At 42.6% G+C, this 21,613-nt stretch overlaps 2 protein-coding genes and 1 pseudogene across 5 annotated transcripts in view; 2 read left to right on the top strand and 1 right to left on the bottom strand.

The window, feature by feature from the left end:
* AP4S1 (adaptor related protein complex 4 subunit sigma 1) overlaps positions 1-20,928 on the bottom strand; it is a 49,138-nt gene extending 28,210 nt beyond the window's left edge. Inside the window, exon 1 of the mRNA XM_047797142.1 lies at positions 20,479-20,928. The gene's annotated coding sequence lies outside the window, so the exon portion shown is untranslated. The remainder of the gene's footprint in view (positions 1-20,478) is intronic.
* Positions 11,168-11,403, top strand: LOC125136373 (small nuclear ribonucleoprotein G-like; annotated as a pseudogene).
* Positions 19,885-21,613, top strand: part of STRN3 (striatin 3) — a 105,895-nt gene continuing 104,166 nt past the window's right edge. For 2 of the 4 annotated variants that reach the window (XM_047797140.1, XM_047797139.1), the window contains exon 1: positions 19,890-20,359. In XM_047797140.1, the coding sequence (XP_047653096.1) occupies positions 20,078-20,359 (282 nt within the window). In that variant the 5' untranslated portion in view covers positions 19,890-20,077. Of the gene's footprint in view, positions 20,360-21,613 lie in introns of all 4 variants that reach the window. The other 2 variants (XM_047797138.1, XM_047797141.1) reach the window with 2 other exon arrangements.

The raw sequence follows: 21,613 nt of genomic DNA on the forward strand, positions 1-21,613 counted from the left end.
AGCTTGTTTCATTTTTCACTACTGTAAATGATGTTGCTATAAAAATTTTGATGCATATGGATTTTTAATTTTACCTTAGACTAGATTCCAAACACTAAAATGCTTGAGATGAAAAGGAGAATCAGAGTTCCCATAGTGGCTCAGCGAAAATGAATCTGACTAGCATCCATGAGGATGCAGGTTCAATCCTTGGCCTCACTCAGTGGGTTGGGGATGTGGCGTTGCTGTGAGCTGTGGCGTAGGTCACAGACGAGGCTTGGATCCCATGTTACTGTGGCTATGATGTAGGGCCGCAGCTACAGCTCCAATTCAATTTCTAACCTGGGAACTTCCATATGCCTCAGGTGCAGCCATTAAAAAGAAAAAATGAAAAAAAATATATCTCTTTAGTATCTTTTTATAGGATCCAGTCAGTGCTTTGTAAGTGGGCCAGGTTCATTTAAAGGATCTGTGGCAGGAGTTGGGGTACCAGGATATTTTGTGTGTCTGCTTTGTTGGAATACTTAGGTGAAAAACAGGGACAGCATGAGGTCAGAGAAGCTCAAGGAGATAATGATGACTACATGCAATATGGTATCCTACAGGAGATTGTAGTTTGAGTGTAATTGATAGCAATGCTACCCACGTTTCTTGTTTGTTTGTTTAGATTTGACAAATGTACCACGGTGTTGTGAGGTGACAACATTAGGGGAGACGGGTGAGGGTATGCAGAAATTCTCTATGCTATCTTTGCTCCTCTTCCATAAATCTAAAATTATTCTAAATAAAAAGTTTATTAAAACATAAAGGAGAGGCATATAAATATTTGTATCAAAGTGAAGAAGGCTTGTTTGCTGGTGTGTATATCTAGTTATATTTGGTTATATTGCTTAAATATCTTAATTTTTATCAGCATAATATAGATGTTTAGGTATGATGTTCATTTTATTTTTATTTTTATTTTTTTGTCTTTGCTATTTCTTTGGGCCGCTCCCGCGGCATATGGAGGTTCCCAGGCTAGGGGTCGAATCAGAGCTGCAGCCGCCAGCCTACGCCAGAGCCACAGCAACGCGGGATCCGAGCCACGTCTGCAACCTACACCACAGCTCACGGCAACGCCGGATCCTTAACCCACTGAGCAAGGGCAGGGACTGAACCCACAACCTCATGGTTCCTAGTCGGATTCGTTAACCACTGCACCATGACGGGAACTCCTGATGTTCATTTTATTAACATTCTCACAGATTATACTTCAATCATTCCCATTTTCTTCTAGCTAAAAAGCATGTTAATTTTATAGATGAGGTGTGTCTATGTGTTTAAATGTATTAAGTTCTATAAATGGCTTCATCTGCCTGTCTGTCAAGACTCTGTTCTGACCTAGTTAACATCTTGAACTCCCAGTCATCTACCACATATTATTTGGGAACTTTTCCTTTTTCCCTATTCCAGGGGTTGGCAAACTTTTTCTGAAAAGGGCCAGATAATATTTTAAGCTTTGAGGGCCATGTGGTCCCTTTCTCAATTACTCAGTAACTCTGCTACTGTTGGATGAAAACGGCCACATGCGGTGTAAATAACATGGAAAGAAATGGGTATAGCTGAGTTCTAATAAAACTTTATTTATAAAAATAGTCAGCAACTGAGGAGTACCCTGGTGGCCTAATGGTTGGAACTCAGCACCTTCACCACTGCAGCTGGGGTTCAATTCCTGGTCTGGGAACTGAGATCCCAGGTCAAACTGTTGCAGACTGTGGCCAAGGAAGAAAAAATAAATAATAGTTAGCAACTGAATTTGGTCTGCAGGGTGTAGTTTGCTCTACTATAGACCAATGGTTATCAAACTTAATGAGCACATAAATCATTTGAGAAGCATATTAAAATAGAGAATCAGATTCAGTAGGTCTGGGGAAGGGATCATACTCAGAACATCAAAGTGTTAAAGACTCATTAAAGGACACACCTAAGAGGTCATGAAGTCTGCCTTTCCGCATATCAAATCATATCAAATAATACTGAGTACTTATGGGAACAGAATAAACAGAAACAGAGCTATTATAATTTCTTTCATTTGACCATGGATCTTAATCCACAGAGTGCTGGACATGGGGAATCTGGCTTGACACGTCACCCCACAGATCCTCAGGTTCATCTAGCTGATCTGGCTGGTGTGGGTGGCAGCCGTATCCCTCACTGCCCCAGAAGGTCTCTCTCAAGGTTGTACATATAATGGAATACAATGACATTTCCAAGAGGCACAGAAATGATTCTTTTGCCAAAAGGATTTACCAGTAGCCGACTAGAATATTTAATTTCACCCCAAGAAATTACAACAGTGCATTTAGACCTTTATGTCACACCATACACAAAAATTAACTCAAAATAGATCATAGATCTAAATGTAAGAGGTAAAACTACCAGAAGAAACAGATTTCAGACCAAATGCACAATCCATAACAGAAAAAAAAAAAAAAAAGATGAACTAGGTTTTATCAGATTGAAAAACTTGTACTTTAAAAGATGCCATTACAAAAATGAAAAGTCTGGAGTTCCCAATGTAGTGCAGCAGGATTGGCAGCGTCTCTGCAGCAACAGTAGGCAGATTCGATCCCAAGCCTGGCACAGTGGGTTACGGATCCAATGTGGCTACAGTTGCAGCTCGGATCTGATCCTTGGCCCAGGAACTCCACATGCCATGGGTGGGTCATAAAATGAAGATAAAAAAAGAGAGAAATTATTTGCAAACCATATACCTAATAAAGGACTTCTATCTAGAATATATAAGTGACATTTAATAGGAAGACATGCACGACAATTAAAAAATAAAAAGTGAGGACCTACTTCTAGCATGGAGAACTATATTCAATACCTTGTAATAATCTATAATGGAAAAGAATACTATAATGGAAAAGACTGTATACCCTGTATTGTACAGTATCTCCCTGTAGCTTATTTTATTATTTTTTTCTTTTTAGGGCTGCACCTGCGGCATATAGAAAATCCCAGGCTAGAGGCTGAATCGGAGCTACATCTGCAACCTATTCCACAGCTCTCGGCAATGCTGGATCCTTAACCTACTGAGTGAGGCCAGGGTCAAACCTGCATCCTTATGGATACTAGTCAGGTTCTTTTTTTTTTTTTTTTTTTTTCTGTCTTTTTAGGGCCATACCCACGGCATATGGAAGTTCCCAGGCTAGGGGTCCAATTGGAGCTACAGCTGCCGGCCTTGCCACAGTCACAGCAACTCAGGATGTGAGCCACATGTGCGACCTACCCCACAACTTGGGGCAACACCAGATCCTTAACCCACTGAGCAAGGCCATGGATCGAACCCATGTCCTCATGGATACTAGTCGGGTTCGTTAACCACTGAGCCATGATAGGAACCCCAGTAGTCAGGTTCTTAATCTGCTGAGCCACAACAGGAACTCCCCTATAGCTTATTTTATTTTTTTATTTTTTTTGTCTTTTTGCCATTTCTTGGGCCGCTTCTGGGGCATATGGAGGTTCCCAGGCTAGGGGTCGAATTGGAGCTGTAGCCGCCAGCCTTCGCCAGAGCCACAGCAACTCGGGATCCAAGCCGCGTCTGCAACCTACACCACAGCTCACGGCAACGCCGGATCCTTAACCCACTGAGCAAGGCCAGGGATCGAACCCGCAGCCTCATGGTTCCTAGTCGGATTCGTTAACCACTGCGCCATGACGGGAACTCCTATAGCTTATTTTATAGAGCATAGTTTGTCCCCCTTAATCCTCTATCCCTACATTGCCCCTCCCCCTTCCCTCTCCCCACTGGTCATGACTAGTTCTCTGTACCTGATAGTTTGTTTCTTTATTGATATATTCAATAATTTGTTGTATTTTTTTACTTTTTTATTTTTTCTTTTGTGGCTGCCCCATGGCATATGGAGTTCCCAGGACAGGGATCAGATCTAAGTCACAGTTTCAATCTATGCCACAGCTGTTGAAACGGCAGATCCTTTAACAAATTGTACTGGGCTGGGGATTGAACCTCTGTCCTGGTGCTGCAGAGATGTTGCTGATTCCATTTTGCCACAGTGGCAACTCCTGTTCTTTTTTTTTTTTTTTTTTTTAAGATTCTCCATATAAGTGATAACAGTATTTGCCTTTCTGAGTTTGTTTCTTTGCTTCAGAATTTAATGGAATTCCAGGATAATTCAGTTTTCTCACCTGTCAACTGGGAATAATGACAGCTGCTTCATGGAATTTCTATGAGGACTAAAAGAGATAAAGGAACTGTAAAGCACTCAACAGAGTTCCCCTTTTCCCTCCTTACCCTCCTCCACAGTGAAGGTTGCATATTCTTCCCAACACCTTCTTCCTACTGCAGTTCTAAGACTATTGAAATTTGACTTAAAGAAACCTGTCACCCTCTGCCTTTCTTCCCATCCATAGTCCTCCGTGCTCCCCATCTCTCTCTTTCTTTCTCTAAATCTCTCCTTAATAAGTCTCCAGCTGAGACTTTTTACTTTCTGTTAAATCCCTGGGTCACTCAAGAAATACTTCAACCACATTTGATTAATTTGGCATTAAATACATTCACATGTGTGCTGCTTATTTTATTTAAATGGTTTTAAAATAATTAAAACATTTAAAAATATAAAATTCCAATAAAATTCAGGATTTGTGGGAATAATGAAGGTAACAATTTTGCAGAAAAATTATGACTTTGAGAATAAACATTAATAGTCTGGTCTACCACTTTTCTAGCAGTATATCTGAAAATTTTCTAAAGATTCATGTGACCACATCTTGATATAAAATGATTTTAATAAACTGATCAGAAAGTCTCATCACATTTTGGTTTAATATATAAAACCCAAATGATGGTTATCTGTACATCAACATTATTAATCTTTAGGAAAATGCAGATTAAAACCAAAGGATACCACTTCACATCAATTCAAAACACATACATAAATAAAAGCAGAGATAATCTACAAGTTTTACTGAAAAGGATATATGCATTCCTGGAGTTGTTCATGTATCAGACTTTCTATCCTAAATTGGGGGAGGTGGGTGAACTGAAGAATTTTTAAGATCTTAACAGCAGTATGATTGAAGCAAGGGAGAAAAGCCACATTTCAAAAACCAAGGATGAGGAATTTATGTACTATAAATAGACTATTAGATCCTCTATTCGAAAGTAACTTGTTTTATTCATTAGGGGCGTGTGTGTGTGTGTATGTGTGTGTGTGGGTGTGTGTGTGTGTGTGTGTGTGTGTGTGTACATGTGTGTAGTTTGGGGGAGGGGTTGGAAAGATTGAGAATAGACTGCCAGTCATTTGCCAGAGCAGTAATGACTATCACAACTAGGAGTGGTGGGAGAGATGCAGTTTAAAGATAGAAAACGTTAAGTGCTGGAGTTCATAGAGCCTGTTTTGCTTGTTTGTCTGTTGTTGGCAGCACCCACTGTATGTGGAAGTTCCCAGGCCAGGGACTGAACCTGCACCAAACTTGCAACCTGCACCATAGCTGTGGCAACGCCAGACAGTTAATCCCAAACCACACAGGAATGTCCCATAAAGCCTGTTGTTTTCCTACCTTCTACACTTCTTAGAAAAGCTGCTTTTGGAGTTCCTGTCGTGGCTCAGTGGTTAACGAATCGGACTAGGAACCATGAGGCTTCGGGTTTGATCCCTGGCCTTGCTCAGCGGGTTAAGGATCTGGCTTTGCCGAGAGCTGTGGTGTAGGCTGCAGATGCTGCTTTGATCCCGAGTTGCTGTGGCGTAGGCCAGTGGCTACAGCTCTGATTCGACCCCTAGCCTGGGAACCTCCATATGCCACAGGTGCAGCCCTGGAAAAGGCGAAGACACAAAAAAAAAAAAAAAGAAAAGAAAGGAATAGCTGCTTTTGGAAGTTAACTGGACTCAACCTTCCCAATACCACACACGATAGATAGTGCCAGGTATCTTTCAAAATCAAAATTAAATTTTTTATTCCAAAACATTTTCTCTTTTGGCCACCCCTTGGCATATGGAGTTCCCAGGCCAGGAATTAGATCCTAGCGCAGTTGTGACCTATGCCGCAGACGTGGCAATGCCCAATCTTTAACCCACTGCATCTTAGCGCTCCAGAGACACTGCCAATCTCATTTCACCACACTGGGAACTCCAAAAAATTACATTCTTTTTGGTTTTAATGTTGAGGGTAAACATTTTGCAATTTAAAATAACATTAAAATAGGGAACTAAATTTTTACTTTGACAAAACATGGGCATGTGTTAAAAACAGTGAAGAAAGCCTTCTGGTGAGTAATCTTATTCTAAATTGTTTGGTTAAAATTAGCCATACAATAAACACAATTAAATATTTGTGTTTAGTGACTAAAAAATCTTCATTGGATTTTTGGATTAGCAAAGACATCTAATACCTTAATTTTAGAGAAATTGTAGCTGAAATCAGAGATCTAGGGGTCTTATGGTATCCTCCCGGGACTTGCAGTTGTGATGTGTCAATAAGGAGGAACTCCAGCAGAGAACTAGGATTACTATGTATTACTTCCTAATCCTAAAAATGGTCCACTAAGCTAGCTCTCAAACTGGAAATAACTCCAAACAAGGTGTTCTGGACTTTGATAAATTTAAATTCCATATTTCTTAAGTTAGGTTTAGTTAATTCTTCTTGTTGGTCATCTGATTTTTCAATGAAAACTATGAAAGACATACAGAGATAGATTATTCCTATACATTTTTCCCTTTTCTAAAGAGTAGTGATCTCCTAATAGCTTTGCGTTAGGATTCAGACTGTAAGTACTCTTACTGAGTCAAGTACAATGGTACAGATTTATTTTTTTACAGATTTAAAATTTTTTGTTTGTTTGTTTTGCCTTTTCTAGGGCTGCTTCCTGTGGCATATGAGGTTCCCAGGCTAGGGATCTCATCGGAGCTGTAGCTGCTGGCCTACGCCAGAGCCACAACAACGCGGGATCCAAGCCGAGTCTGCGACCCACACCACAGCTCACGGCAATGTGGGATCCTTAACCCACTGAGCGAGGCCAGAGATCGAACCGAAACCTCATGGTTCCTAGTCGGATTCGTTAACCACTGAGCCACAACAGGAACTCTGAGGGCCAGGGTTTTGAACCCACACCACAGCACTGACAATGCCAGATCCTTTACCCACTCCGCCACCATAGAACTCCAAGAATTAAAATTTGATTTGCTGATGGCTCCTACAGTTTTGTGTCAAACAAAGAAGAAAGAAACAAATAAACAAAAAAAAACCCCACTGGGATGCAGAGGAATCTCACTTTATACAAAAGTCTAAAGAACTATAAATTTTATAGAAAAGCTGACTAAAAATTAAAGTGCAACATTTAAATTATGGAAAATGTTTCTATAAAAATATCATTCCATAATTCGTCTGAATTAATTTGTTTCAACATTATAACATCTTTTACTCTAATGTTCACATTACCTGGGAGAAAAATCAGTAACCATGTGAATTTTTCCCTCAAAAAATGTCTGAAAATAATACACTAAAACTACAGCTGCATATTGAAATTATTATTTAAAATCTTCCTAATTTGGAGTCCCCTTGTCCTCAGTGGGTTAAGGATTTGGCTTTGTCACTGCTGTGGCTCTGGTTACTGCAGTGGCAGGGGTTCCATTCCTGGCCCTCGCAGTACTGAAAGCTACATTAACATGAGGCTCTTACTTAGAAAATTATGGCTCCAATAACCAATTCTTTTTGCAGCTCATCACTTTAAAAAAAACCAAACACATGGAGTGGTGCAGTGGTTAACGAATCCGACTAGGAACCATGAGGTTGCGGGTTCGATCCCTGGCCTTCCTTGCTCAGTGGGTTGGGGACCTGGCGTTGCCAAGAGCTCTGGTGTAGGTTGCAGACTCAGCTCCGACCTGGTGTTGCTGTGGCTCTGGCGTAGGCTGGTGGCTACAGCTCCGATTAGACCCCTAGCCTGGGAACCTCCATATGCCGAGGGAGCGGCCCTAGAAAAGGCAAAAAGACAAAAAACAAAACCAAACACAAAAATTATTGTATTTAACTTCAACTTGGGGATCAGCTTACTCTACCAACAGGCTCTCTCTTTTTTGTCAGTTACCTGGCCACAACCAGCTCTAATTCAAATGAGTAATTAATGTTCCGGATATTCGATGGAGGTCATGAAAGAACCCCACTGCTATAACTGAAAGGTATTATTCACCCTCCATAAGCTGTGCTAATATAACTCAAAAAACAACTGCCGAAGAGAGATAGTAACAATAGAAAACACTTACACAGTGCTTACCAAACAGCCAGGTGCTAATTTTGAATACTTTACCTACATTCATTTAATCCTCATAATAGTTTATGAGTTAGAGACTGGTTTTATCTCCACTTCACAGATGTGAAAACTGAATCACTTGCCAAAGGTCACTAAGAAAAAGGGTGGAGGAAGGACCCAGTCCTGTTAGCCAGGCTTTAGCAGTTGTGCTCTCACTACTCCTCATTACCTCCAAGTTTGCCTCAAGACCCTAGCAATTCAGTGATAGCTGCACCATGATCATGGACATACAATTTCACTCTCCATTCACTAGCATAAACCTAGTTTTGCCCAGCTGTATGTACCCTTTATTCAAAAACTTTCACTGGGTAATATGCGTATTTTGGCAGCTTTTTTTCTTTTTGGGTTGCCCCTTCCCCCAAAGCATATGGAAGTTTCCAGACCAGGGATTGAATCTGAGCTACAGCTTCAACCTAAGCCACAGCTGCAGCCATAGTGGATCCTTAATCCACTGTACCTGGCCGGGGATGGAACTGGTAACGTCACAGAGACAAGCCGGATTATTAGCCCATTGTGCCACAGCGGGAACTCCCATATTTTGGCAGTTTTAATCTTGACCCCAGAGCATATCACAAAAGGCACAGTTTTAACAGACTATTTAGGAGTTCCCGTAGTGGCGCAGTGGTTAATGAATCCAACTAGGAACCATGAGGTTGTGGGTTCGATCCCTGGCCTCGCTCAGCAGGAGTTGCCATGAGCTGTGGTGTAGGTCACAGACTCGGCTCCAACCTGGTGTTGCTGTGGCTCTGGTGTAGGCTGGCGGCTACAGCTCCGATTGGACCCCTAGCCTGGGAACCTCCATGTGCCGAGGGAGCGGCCCTAGAAAAGGCAAAAAAAGGGAAAAAAAAACAAAAAAACCCAGAATATTTACTTTAGTTGATCTCAACATGGACCTCAAAACACCTGAGAAGGGGCTCAGTCTGACAATGAGAAACTTTAGGACAGTAAAGCTCATCCTACATTTACTACAGCATGTTTAAGGTTGTGATCAGACCTAAACTCCCAAAATTCTTATCTGACTCATTCACTTAGTGAGTTCAGCTAATCTTCTTTCTACTTCCAATAAATAAAACATACCCTGCAAATGCTATCCAAGGCAAGTTTGCAGACACGTATCTGAATTTAGTATCATTCTTGTTCAGATCAGGTGTCAGGGTAAACACAGAGCCTTTCAGGTGGCCTGCTTGGCTGCCCTTTGTCCAAAAGCACTTCTTATTTTTCTGAATTTCATAATAAAGTATAGCAACATGTTACAGCTCATGGCTGAAAATGTAAATAGGAGATTAAAGTTGTCAGACAAGAGACTGCCCAACTGTTGTCCAGAGGATACTCATACTTAAAGTTATACTCACTTATATCTCAGAATCTTTGAATGGCAAAAATGTCACAATTACTTTAGCAGTGATCAAATAAAATCTTTCAATAGCGAGGCTATAATAAATGAATTTAGGTTAACTAGCAGACAATTTAAACTTTAAAATGCCAAGAGTGCAGAGAAGCAAGGGAGTGGTGATAGTAGCAGAGCAGTTTCGGGAGCTCCCAGAATCCCCTCACAAAAACAAAACAAAACAAAACAAAACAAAACAAAACAAAAACAGTGAGAGTAACTAAGGTAGAAAAACAAAACAAAATAGTACAGGCAACACCCTTACCAAAAAAAAGTGAAAAACATCCCCTGGAACTCCGAGTACACTAATTACCCTTAGCAACTAGAATGGGGGACCACAGCTGTGCTGGCAAAAGTAGAGGCTCAAAAAATGTGGTCTTGCAAAAGTCAAAGAGCCAAGTAATCCAGAAATTACAAAGTCATCGTCCAAAGAAGCCCCTGCACCCCCCTCCCCACACCCCACTTGGCTACGTTGCTACGAGGGAATCTAAGTACCACATTGGGAACTAAGAGGAGGCCTGGTGGGAACTTTTTTGCCAAGGAATGCAAGGAAAGATCCCATCCAGGACCTCGTAGGTTAGGCACTAGCCAATGGAAGCTCTTCTGTAGGATAGACTTTAAGCTGAGGAAAAACTGCTGAGAGTAGAACATCTTATATCTTTTTTCTTTTCTTTTCTTTTTTTCCCCCACTCCAGTGGCACGTGTAAGTTCCCAGACCAGATATCGACCCAAGCCACTGCAGTGACAATGCCGGATCCTTAACCCACTGCATGACAAGAGAACTCCCAGAACATGATATATCATGTGTTAAAAGACAGCTAGCTAACTAGCTAAGGCTGACAATAGCTAGATTAGGCTGATCAAGTTTAGTACATTATAGTACTAAAATTGAGACCAACTAGACATTATGTGCTGCCTGGTATAATGCAGAGGAAGTACACTGCATCCCCAATAGATAAGTATTTTGCCAAAAAAATTGAAACCCAAATCAAACCTAGCCTCTAGTTTAACACTAGGATACAGGAATACACTAAACAATACAGTAAAAATGCAACCAGCCAAATGTCGTAAATTCTACAGGATGAATAACCTTGCCTCCTTTACAAATAAATGGCACGATGATGTAGGGGTGAGGGGAAGACAAATCAAAAAAGATCTAAAGATACAGCGAATAAAGGATATATGTGGATTTTGTTCGGAACCTGATTTGAAATCACCAACTCTTAAAAAATTTTTTTTCTTTTTAGGTAATTGGGGGGAAATTGACTATGGACTGGGGATTAGACTGTATAATGGAATTACTATTAATTTTATAGGTTTATAATAGTATTGTGGTATGTTTAAAAAAAAAAAAAAGGTCCAAATCTGTTAAAGACACTTAGGGAAATATGTACCAATGAAAAGAGAATTCCTGGGTTTACTTTAAAATGTTCCTAGGGCCTGCCATGGGAGTGTGAGAGAGGTCATGAAGCCCGTTTCAAGGTCTTTGAGCTTGTAGAGCGGACGCAATGAACAGGGCTCACCCTGCTGAAGTGAAAAAATGTGTGGACAAGAAATTATCACTGAAATCAAGCAGTGGACATGTCCAAGGAATCTTGGGGGATTTGATCCTTTTATGAACCTTGCAATAGATGACTGTGCAGAGATGGCAACTACTGGGTGAGAGAACAATACTGAAATGGCAATAATACAAGAAAATAGTATCATCATGTTATAAGCCTTGGAATGAGTATAAAGAAAGGTTGTGTTCACCAAAGAAAAATCAATTGCTTCCACATGTTCCATCTCCAAAGGGCCTGTTTCACTACCATAAAAAAAATCGAGCAGTGTACATTTTCATATTAAACTTTTTTGTTAAACTTTTGCAATAGTCGAAAAACATTCCTCACAGAAAGTGGAATAGATAAAATAAGAATGGCAAAATTTTAACAACTCATACAATTCAACAACAACAACAACAACAAAAACCCAACAACCCAATTGAAAAATGGGCAAAAGACCAAAATAGACATTTCTCCAAAGAAGACACATGGATGGCCAGTAGGCACATGAAAAGATGCTCCACATCGCTAATTATTACAGAAATGCAAATCAAAACTACAGTGAGGTACCTCATTCTGGTTAGAATGGCCATTATTAATAAGTCTACAAATAACAAATGTTGGAGAGGGCGTAGAGAAAAGGGAAACCTCCTACACTGTTGGTGGGAATATAAATTGGTACAATCATTATGGAAAACAGTATGGACTTTCTTAGAAAACTAAAAATAGAACTACTACATGATCCAGCAATTCTACTCCTGGGTATATATCTGGATGAAACTGTAACTCAAAAAGATACATGCTCCTCTATGTTCATTGCAGCACTATTCACAACAGCCAAGACATGGAAACAACCTAAATGTCCACTGACAGATGAATGGATTAAGAGGATGTAGTACATATATACCATGGAATACTACTCAGCCACAAAAAGAACAAAATAATGCCATTTGCAGCAATATGGATGCAACTAGAGATTATTATACCAGGTGAAGTGAATCAGAAGGAGAAAGACAAATGCCATATGATATCACATACATGGAATCTAAAATGTAGCACAGATGAACCTATCTAGGAAACAAAAACTGACTCACAGACATGGAGAACAGACCTGTGGTTGCCAAGGCAGTACGATGGACTGGCAGTTTGGGGTCAGTAGATGCAAACTAATACATTTAGAATGGATACACAATAATGTCCTACTGTATAGCACAGGGAACTATATCCAATGTCCTGGGAAAGACCATGAAGGAAAATAACATAAAAAAGAATGTAGATACCCATCTACCTGTCTATCTATCTCTGAGTCACTTTGCTATACAGCAGAAATTGGCACGACACCGTAAATCAATGATACTTTAAAAAGTTAAAAAAAGTCTATGAACAACACAATTTATAATACCCAACTACTATATTACAGCTGTAATAAAAAGGAGCGATAGGATTATATTTTAAAATGTTTGTAAGGAGTTCTTTAATCTTTTTTTGGTAGGGTAATTGACATGTACTTTAGGTCGGTCTATTAATAGGCAAAAGTAAAGGTTACCATCTTTAAAACTATGTTGTTATAAAAATTAAGTTTTTGTGACTTTTTGTCCAATTTATGGCATTTTCCAAAAAAAAACCCACTGTCTTTAGCAGAGATTCCGAGGCAGGGTGTCCATGTCTGGTACCATTCTTCTGAACGTTCTCTCCTGTTGCGACAACAGGAGAAAAACCACATTTCCAAGTTTGTTAAATTATTACCTAGGAAAGTTTTGGCAATTTCCCATTCAGTCACATTTTCCAGTCATTTGGTTCTCATGTTTATAGATCTGGTTGTTCACTTTTAGCCAATGTTCAGGAGGGATTCGGCTCCAGGCAATCTTTTCTTTTTTTCCTCCCACTTTGACATCTCTCTGAGTTAGCTTTATACAGTATTACCATAGCCTACTGCTTTCTGACTCATATTACCCAGGAGACAATTCAGGAATGAACTTGGACTAGACTTTTCTATAGCATGCTGAGTTTCCTAAAGGTTTTGGTGCCTATTTTTCTATAATCTGTGAAAGTCCTTTTCCTATTCTTTCCCACACAGTACACTATTTGAATAGTTTGGGTATCCTGCATGTACTTTACAATATTCTTAGCCACAGGCAACTACTTTAATGAGAAGTAGATATCTGATAGTATTAGGCTGATTAAACCACAGTGCAGGTCAAAGCTGCCTCCTTTTCTGTCACATCTGCATTTAGAGTTTGCTCGTTTGGTTTTTGAATATGTGCCAACTTTTCTCAAAGATCATTCTCTAGGCTCTAATATTCAGTTGTTCTCTATATTTATAAATGTAAACACTATGTAATTTCCCCAAGTGACTGAACCATCCCAAAACTACCTAAAAATCGATTTCGACGAGTTTCTTTTGTGGTGCTCTGGGTTAAGGATCTGGTATTGTCACTGAGGCTGCTTGGGTTGCTGCTGTGGCTCAGATGGGATCCCAGCCTAGGAACTTTCACATTCATTGGGTATGGCCAAAAAATAAAAAATAAAAAAAAAGAAAAGAAAAGAAAAAAAGGAAAGAAAGGAAAATAATTTCAAACCAGAAACAGTAATATTGAATCCACTGACAGGATAGTAGGTACCTCCTACTATGTTCCAAATCGTGAAGGGAGACTTTATTTCTTATTCTCAAATAAACATATATACACATTTAACTATTCTACCAAGGGCTGTGGAATTGAGCCAGAACTCTTATCTCAACTTTTTCTCCTCCTTATGGAGATAAGAATACATGTCACAATCTTTTCAGATGATGTAAGAAGATGACTAGATTAGTGTTTATGAACCAATCTGAGGTCTTTGTTAGAAGGATGTCAGGTTCATAGTCAGCAAGGCATGAAACTGAATGTTGAGGTGAATAATTATAGGAATTAATAATTTGAGAATTTGCAGTTCTCAAAGCCAGAGTCAAAACACTTTATACAGCAGCTATTGTACTAACTGGGAAGAGGGTATCTGAGTATTATTAACCACTAGGACTTAAAAGCCTAGAATTCCTTAACATACTTTTGCTGATATAATAACATGCATATGAAATAGGACAAGTCACTTTTTTGGTTAGATAGAATAAGCACACGGTTGTCCAAGTGGGGAAAAAAATCCTTAAAATTCTAAAATGATTAAAGATATAAATAGATAGAAAATCTTTTTTTTTGCCCGAACTCACAGCATATGGAAGTTCCTGGGCCAGGGTTTGAATTCGAGCTGCAAATTCGACCTACATTACAGCTGTGGCAACATGGGATCCTAAACCCTTGCCTTGGCAGTGACCTGAGCCACCGCAGAAACAATGCTGGATCCTTAACCTGCTGTGCCATAGTGGGAACTCCTGATAGGCAGGAATTCTTGAAGACCATCAGCAGTAGGTTAAAACTGAGAGAATCAATGGGAGTGGAGGAGACAGATGAAAAGAGAACAAAGAGGAAGTTTCAAAGGTGAGACAGAAGACAGGAAATGACTCAGTCACAGTTTAGGGAGGGAATTCTAGTTAGGTAAGTTGTAGGTGATAATATGGCCTGGGAAAGCTTATTATCTAAGGAGGACAAGATTCTAGGAGTTCACTGCCCTGTTCTCAGGAGTCATGTACACAGGCAAAATGTCAATAATGTCAAAAATATTCTCTCACAGAGGAGAAAAATTTTGTGTCTTTCACTTTTAAATTTTTTAAAATTTTTATTTTTTTTGTCTTTTTGCCTTTTCTAGGGCTGCTCCCACGCCACATGGAGGTTCCCAGGCTAGGGGTCTAATTGGAGCCTACACCAGGGCCACAGCAACACAGGATCCGAGCTGCATCTGCAACCTACACCACAGCTCACAACACCGGCTCCTTAACCCACTGAGCAAGGCCAGGGACTGAACCCGCAATCTCATGGTTCCTAGTCCGATTCATTAACCACTGAGCCACAACGGGAACTCCCTTTTTTTTTTAAAATGGAGGTTCACAGCAACACCAGATCCGAGTCACATCTGTGACCTACACCACAGCTCAGGGCAAAGCCAGATCCTTAACCCACTGAGCGAGGCCATCAGTCGAACCTGAAACCTCATGGTTCTTGGATTCATTTCTGCTGTGCCACAACGGGAATTCCCTCAGGTTTTTTTTTTTTTTTTAATCTGTGCTTTTTGGGTTTTGTTTTGGCCTTGTCCAAGGCATAGGTAATTTCCTAGGCCAGGGAACAAACCCATACCACAGCAGCAGCCCAAGCCACTGCAGTGATAACCGCTGGATCCTTGACCTGCTGTGCCACAAGAGAACTCCTCCAATCTTTTACTTTTTTTTTTTTTTTAATGGCTGTACTCGAGGCATATGGAAGTTCCCACGCCAGGGACTGAATCCAAATCCCAGCTGAGACAGACTCCGGAGCACCACAGCTGTGGTAATGCTGGATCCTTTAACCCACTGTGTCTGGCCAGGGATTGAACCCCAAATCTCTTAAATGGACCTGAGCCACTGCAATTGGATTCCTAACCCACTGCACCACAGCAAGAACTCCTCCAGTCTTTTAATAGGACAGTTCTGGTCATTAAATCTCAAGAGATGGGGAGCTCCCTGGTGGTCTGGCAGGTTAAGGATCCAGCATTTTCAGTCTAGCAGCCTGGGCTGCTGCTATGACATGGGTTTGATCCCTGGCCCGGGAACTTCCGCATGCCTTAGGCGTTGCAAAAAAAACCAAAAACCAAAAAACTTAAGAGATACCTGGTACATTGGTAGCAAAAACTAGTAAAAAAAAAAAAATGGTTGAGGTGTCCAAATGATCTGGACAAGACATTGAGGAAGTCAGGGTGCTCAGTGCTAAGTAATTTGCCTAAAATTAGACTGGAAAGTCTGTGAAGGCACAGAGTATATCTTTTCTCTTTTTTTGTTTTTTAGGGCTGCACCCGCCACATATGGAGGCTCCCAGGCTAGGGGTCTAATCGGAGCTACCACTGCCGGCCTATTCCACAGCCACAGCAACGCCAGATAGAGCCGCATCTGCGACCTACACCAGAGCTCATGGCAATGCCGGATCCTTTTTTTTTTTTTTTTTGTCTTTTTTGCCTTTTCTAGGGCTGCTCCCGCGGCACATGGAGGTTCCCAGGCTAGGGGTCGAATCGGAGCTGTAGCCGCTGGCCTACACCACAGCCACAGTCACAGCAACGTGGGATGTGAGCCAAGCGACCTACACCACAGCTCTCGGCAACGCCAGATCCTTAACCCACTGAGCAAGGCCAGGGATCGAACCCGACACCTCATGGTTCCTAGTCGGATTCCTTTCTACTGTGCCACAACAGGAACTCCTTTTTATTTTTTTAAGATTATATCTTTTTTAGAGTTCCCGTCGTGGCGCAGTGGTTAACGAATCCGACTAGTGACCATGAGGTTGAGGGTTCGGTCCCTGCCCTTGCTCAGTGGGTTAACGATCCGGCGTTGCCGTGAGCTGTGGTGTAGGTTGCAGACGTGGCTCGGATCCCGCGTTGCTGTGGCTCTGGCGTAGGCTGGCAGCTACAGCTCCGATTCGACCCCTAGCCTGGGAACCTCCACATGCCACAGGAGCGGCCCAAGAAATGGCAAAAGGACAAAAAAAAAAAAAAAAAGATTATATCTTTTTGATTCACAGTGGATCACCTGGACCTGAGTATCTGAAAAACAGTAACCAGGCAAGAGATTTAATTTAAAAAAGTAAATAAGCAAAGATTTTCAGTATCTGTTATGTGCAGGTCTTGCTTTCACAGAGATTGGTATGACTGTCACTGAGGAGTACAAATACAGAAAATTAAAATACATGTAATGAGTATCAGGAGTTAAGCATGGGATACTATTGGGATAGGGTCTCTAAATAATTAATGTATCTAGAAAACTTCTGCCATAAGATTAGGCCATAAGGAGGATCCAAAATTTGTAGGACTTTCATGTGCTATGCTAAAATTTGTGTTTTATTCTAAATCTGTTCATCACTAAAATATTTTAAGCAGGGAATGACAGGATCAGATTTGCCTTCTGAAGATCATTCAGGCATCAGGGGCAGTGGGTGACAGGGGGAAAGAAGAAGTGGGAAGGTTTAATTAAGACATGTATGAAGATAATGGAATAGATATAAAAGATACTGAGAAAGGTACTAGCTGAGGGGAATGGATAAAGAAAAGATACTAGAATAACCATCAGGCCTCAGGTTTGAATGTGGTGCCACCTAATACCACAGGTAATAGAGTTCCTTTTTGGTTTTTTGAAGGTGGATGGGGAGGAAAAAGGATTATAAATTCAGTCTTGAGCCTAATGTACTAGTGGAAAATATGAGTAGACATGTTTCCTTCTCTCTCTTGGCCACACTGGTGGCATGCAGAAGTTCCAGGGTGAGGAATCCAACCCACACCTCAGCAGTAACAGAGCCACTGCAATGACACCACCATATCCTTAACCTGCTGTGCCACTCAGGAACTCCCTCACAAATGTTTCTTGGTGTATATGGGTTTAGAGGCAACATAGTATTACTTTTTTTTTTGGTCTTTTTAGGGCCGCACCTGTGGCACATGGAAGTTCCCAGGCTAGGGATCCAATTGGAGCTGTAGTCGCTGGCCTAAGCCACAGCCACAGCAATGCCAGAACCTGAATCTTCATGGACACTAGTTGGGTTCACCACCGCTGAGCCACAGCAGGAACTCTGTATTTCTTTCTTTTCTTTTTTTTTTTTTTTTTGTCATGGAGGTTGCCAGGCTAGGGGTCGAATTGGAGCTGTAGCTGCCGGCATACGCCAGAGCCACAGCAACGTGGGATCCGAGCCGCGTCTGCGACCTACACCACAGCTCATGGCAACGCCTGATCCCCAACCCACTGAGCAAGGCTAGGGATCGAACCCTCAACCTCATGGTTCCTAGTTGGATTCATCAACCACTGAGCCACGACAGGAACTCTGGAACTCTGTATTTCTTAACATTTTTATGCTATGAGGCCCCTCAAAAAAGAGCAGGCTTGAATAAGGAGTTGTATGCTGGTTTCTATAAAATTGAGAAATATTAAATAATGCTGTGACCTCAGACTTCATTTCTTATATAAATAAAACAAAGCAGAATGAGTAGCAAGTCCAATTCTCTCTCCATTGAACTATAATAAGAATAAAGCAGACATGATAAAATAAGACGTACTACTTTCTCTTTGAAACTACACCCTGAGTGGTCTTATATATTCCACAGTTAAAATTTTATTGGTAGTAGAGAAGAAAAAAATTTAAGTGCAATCAATTTTATATGTGATTTTCCTGCTTAGCTGTAATTAATGAACCTTTTTTCCTTATCATAATGGTAAATATTATTTTTGGCTTTTTTAACCAAATGGTTGTTAGCTGTATTAACTTTTAGAAACGTAACAGTTCATTAAGGATGTTCCTTGGCAACTAAGCACATTAAAAAAACACACTATGGTACTTAAGATTAACCTTGTCTTTTTTGTATACATTATATTCATTCAAAACAACCCAGGAAAACATTCTTAGCCATTCACTTAGGATTTTACAATGTCTTCAGGGTCCCCTGTGGAGCAGCAGGTTAAGAATCCAGCATCATTACTGCAGCAGCTAGGGCTGTTACTGCAGCGCGGGTACACCCCTGGCCTGGGAACTTCCACATGCCATGGGCAGGGCCAAAAAAAAAGTGCGGGGGGGGGGGGAGAAATTTAAAAAAGGAAAAAAGATGTCTTCAGGGTGTTTATTTTCTATTTCCATCAAAAGATTCAGCTATGAATGACAATATTTTTGAGTTATTCACTTCTAAAACATCAAATTTAACCACTCTCCTTCAAAGTTTTCTTTCTTCCTCCACCTAGCTTCGAGATCTAAAGTTTTTCACGTTCCCTATCCCAAAAGAAAAATGAAAACAATCGGTCCTGTTCCCTTCCAACCCCCCCCCCCCACCAACACACTCCATCCCAGAATAGTAAAGAAGGGAGGCAAAGTGGAACAAGTTGCGACGTGCGACAGGGAGAACAGAATTCGGTCCAAAGCCCAGAGACAGGGAATCGGCCGCTACGTCCGGGAGGATCTGGGCTATTTGCCAAAAAGAGAACGTCCCCAAAGCCCAGGGAACTGACTGGTGTTAGGAAACCAGAAAAAGAGCGAGTGACAGGCAGAGAAAGAGGCCCGACCCTCTGGGACTGCCTGAAACACGCAAGGAATGCAAAAGAAACGCCAGGAATTCAGGACCGGCGGCGGGCGGCCAGAGCGACCAGCCAGGTTAAAACTCAGCTTTGAAGGCAGAATCCCAGCCGAGACCCTTGGGTGGGAACGGCGGGGGCTGACTGAGCGAGGGAAACCGATTGCTAGAAAGGAGGACACCTACTCTACCCCAAAGGTCGGAGTCTACAGCCCACGGGCTCCGCGGGGGCAGTCAGACACCCGAAGCGGGTCTGAGGGCGGGTCTAGGGGCGGGGCTGGCGCTCCTTCCCCGCCTCTAACGGCAACCCTCACTGCTTCCTCAGTACGCCTGCGTAGGGTGAGGCCGGACTCTATTTGGCTACCAGGCGAGCGGCAGCAGTGGCGTTCTCTACCCGGCATGCTGCGCGGGAGCGGCGGCCCTACGTCTATCCCCTTCCCAACCCTGCCCCCTCTCGCCCTCCCACCGCGGCCCCCCCTTCCCCTAAAGTGAGTGAGTGAGACGGGCAGATGGAGGAGGGACTGTAATGGCGGCGGCCGGCAGCTCCCTGCTCTGACCCACGGCAGGCATACAGCAACAACCCCCTCCCCGCCCCTCTTCCAGCCGGCCTCCGCCCCGCCACCAGCGCGGGGCCACCTTCCCCGGCCCCTTCCCCCAGCCGTCGGCGTCTCGCCCTGCGCCCCAGCCGGGGCCCCACACACAATGGACGAGCTCGCCGGAGGCGGTGGTGGCGGCCCGGGGATGGCGGCCCCTCCACGGCAGCAGCAGGGACCTGGGGGGAACATGAGCCTTTCGTCAGGGGGGAATGGAGCAGCGGGCAGCGGAGGTCCTCCGGCCGCCGAGGGAGCCGGTCCCGCGACAGGCCCCGAGCTGTCCCGGCCGCAGCAGTACACTATCCCGGGGATCCTGCACTACATCCAGCACGAGTGGGCTCGGTTCGAGATGGAACGGGCGCACTGGGAGGTGGAGCGGGCCGAACTGCAGGTACCTCCTTGGGGTTGGTGTGCGGGACAGCAGCGGCGGCGGGGTTGTCTGCCCGGGGGGTGGGGCCGGAACTCCCCTCATTCGGAGCTCGAGGCCTAGGGAGGCCGAGAGGAACCTACCTGCGCGGCTGGATGGGTGATGGTCCTGGCGACGGCTCTTCCTAGAGTCCCCCTCCCCCTTTACCGCACAAGCTTGTTACCCAGCCCTCTCTAGCTGTGCGGTGCGGGCTTCCTTGGGGCAGCCATTTTGGCTTTTAGTATGGCGTCCGCGGGGGCTCCTTCGGAGGCCGCCTGCCCGGGCCTCCGGGTCTTGGGGCTGAGTTCCTCTCTGTGGGAAAGTTCCTGGCGTGGGGCTGCTGGGCACTGAACTTGCTCTCGTTTGTACCTCGTGAAATGGAGAACCCGAGGAGAAGGACTGGCATGGGCATTTTACCACCTTTTCCCGAACCACCCCTCTTTTCGAGTTGACTTGCCTGGCCCCCTCCCCCGGAGTTGGTAGCTCTTACTAGTTGACAGCCAGGCTTCTTTCCAGAGCTGCCACCGAGCACAATGGATTGCGGCTGACCTGTGAAGTTTTCATTTCCTGCCGCCAACTTTAAGTGTCTACTTACCTGGGATGCTGCCTTACTCACTTAGATTCCCTTTGACTTCTTCCTTAGTGACTGACTCATCAACACTTGTCTGTGCTGAATTTTTTCTTTTTGGAGTACCCTTCACCGGGCTCCCCCTTCTCCATCCCCATCTTTACCCATAAAAAGACTATCCAGAGTATCTGTCCTGTCTTTTTGAAACGACTGAGGGAAGATTTGATATTAGCTTGAAGTAAAAAGTACTTGTCTCGACGGTACTAACTCAACTAAAGGAAGCAATGTTAAATATTCTCAGGATCCTTCATAATTGAGCCGAACTCAATTTTAAGATGAAACTTGGATAGGTTGGTTTACCTAACTTTTGGAAGATGTTGGTAGTTTAAGGGCTTTTATCTTGGATTTGAGAATGGCTATAACTTTTAAAAAGGATTATTCAACCCTTTTGGATGTTTGTATTTATTTTTAAATTCCTTTCCAAGGCAGATTTAGGCTTAGAAGAAAAAAAAAAGGGTACATCTAAATAGTGTTGCACCTGTTCTTCATAGTGGTATATATTTAGCATGTAAGCAGTATTGTTCACTGACATGTATGTCATATATGCCTTGGGTGAATAGTTAGGAAAATGTAGTGTTGTAAGAAGGAAGATTGGATTAACTTAAAAAGAG

The sequence above is a fragment of the Phacochoerus africanus genome, chromosome 9 (genome assembly GCF_016906955.1).
Source record: "Phacochoerus africanus isolate WHEZ1 chromosome 9, ROS_Pafr_v1, whole genome shotgun sequence".
Classification (NCBI taxonomy): Eukaryota; Metazoa; Chordata; class Mammalia; order Artiodactyla; family Suidae; genus Phacochoerus; species Phacochoerus africanus.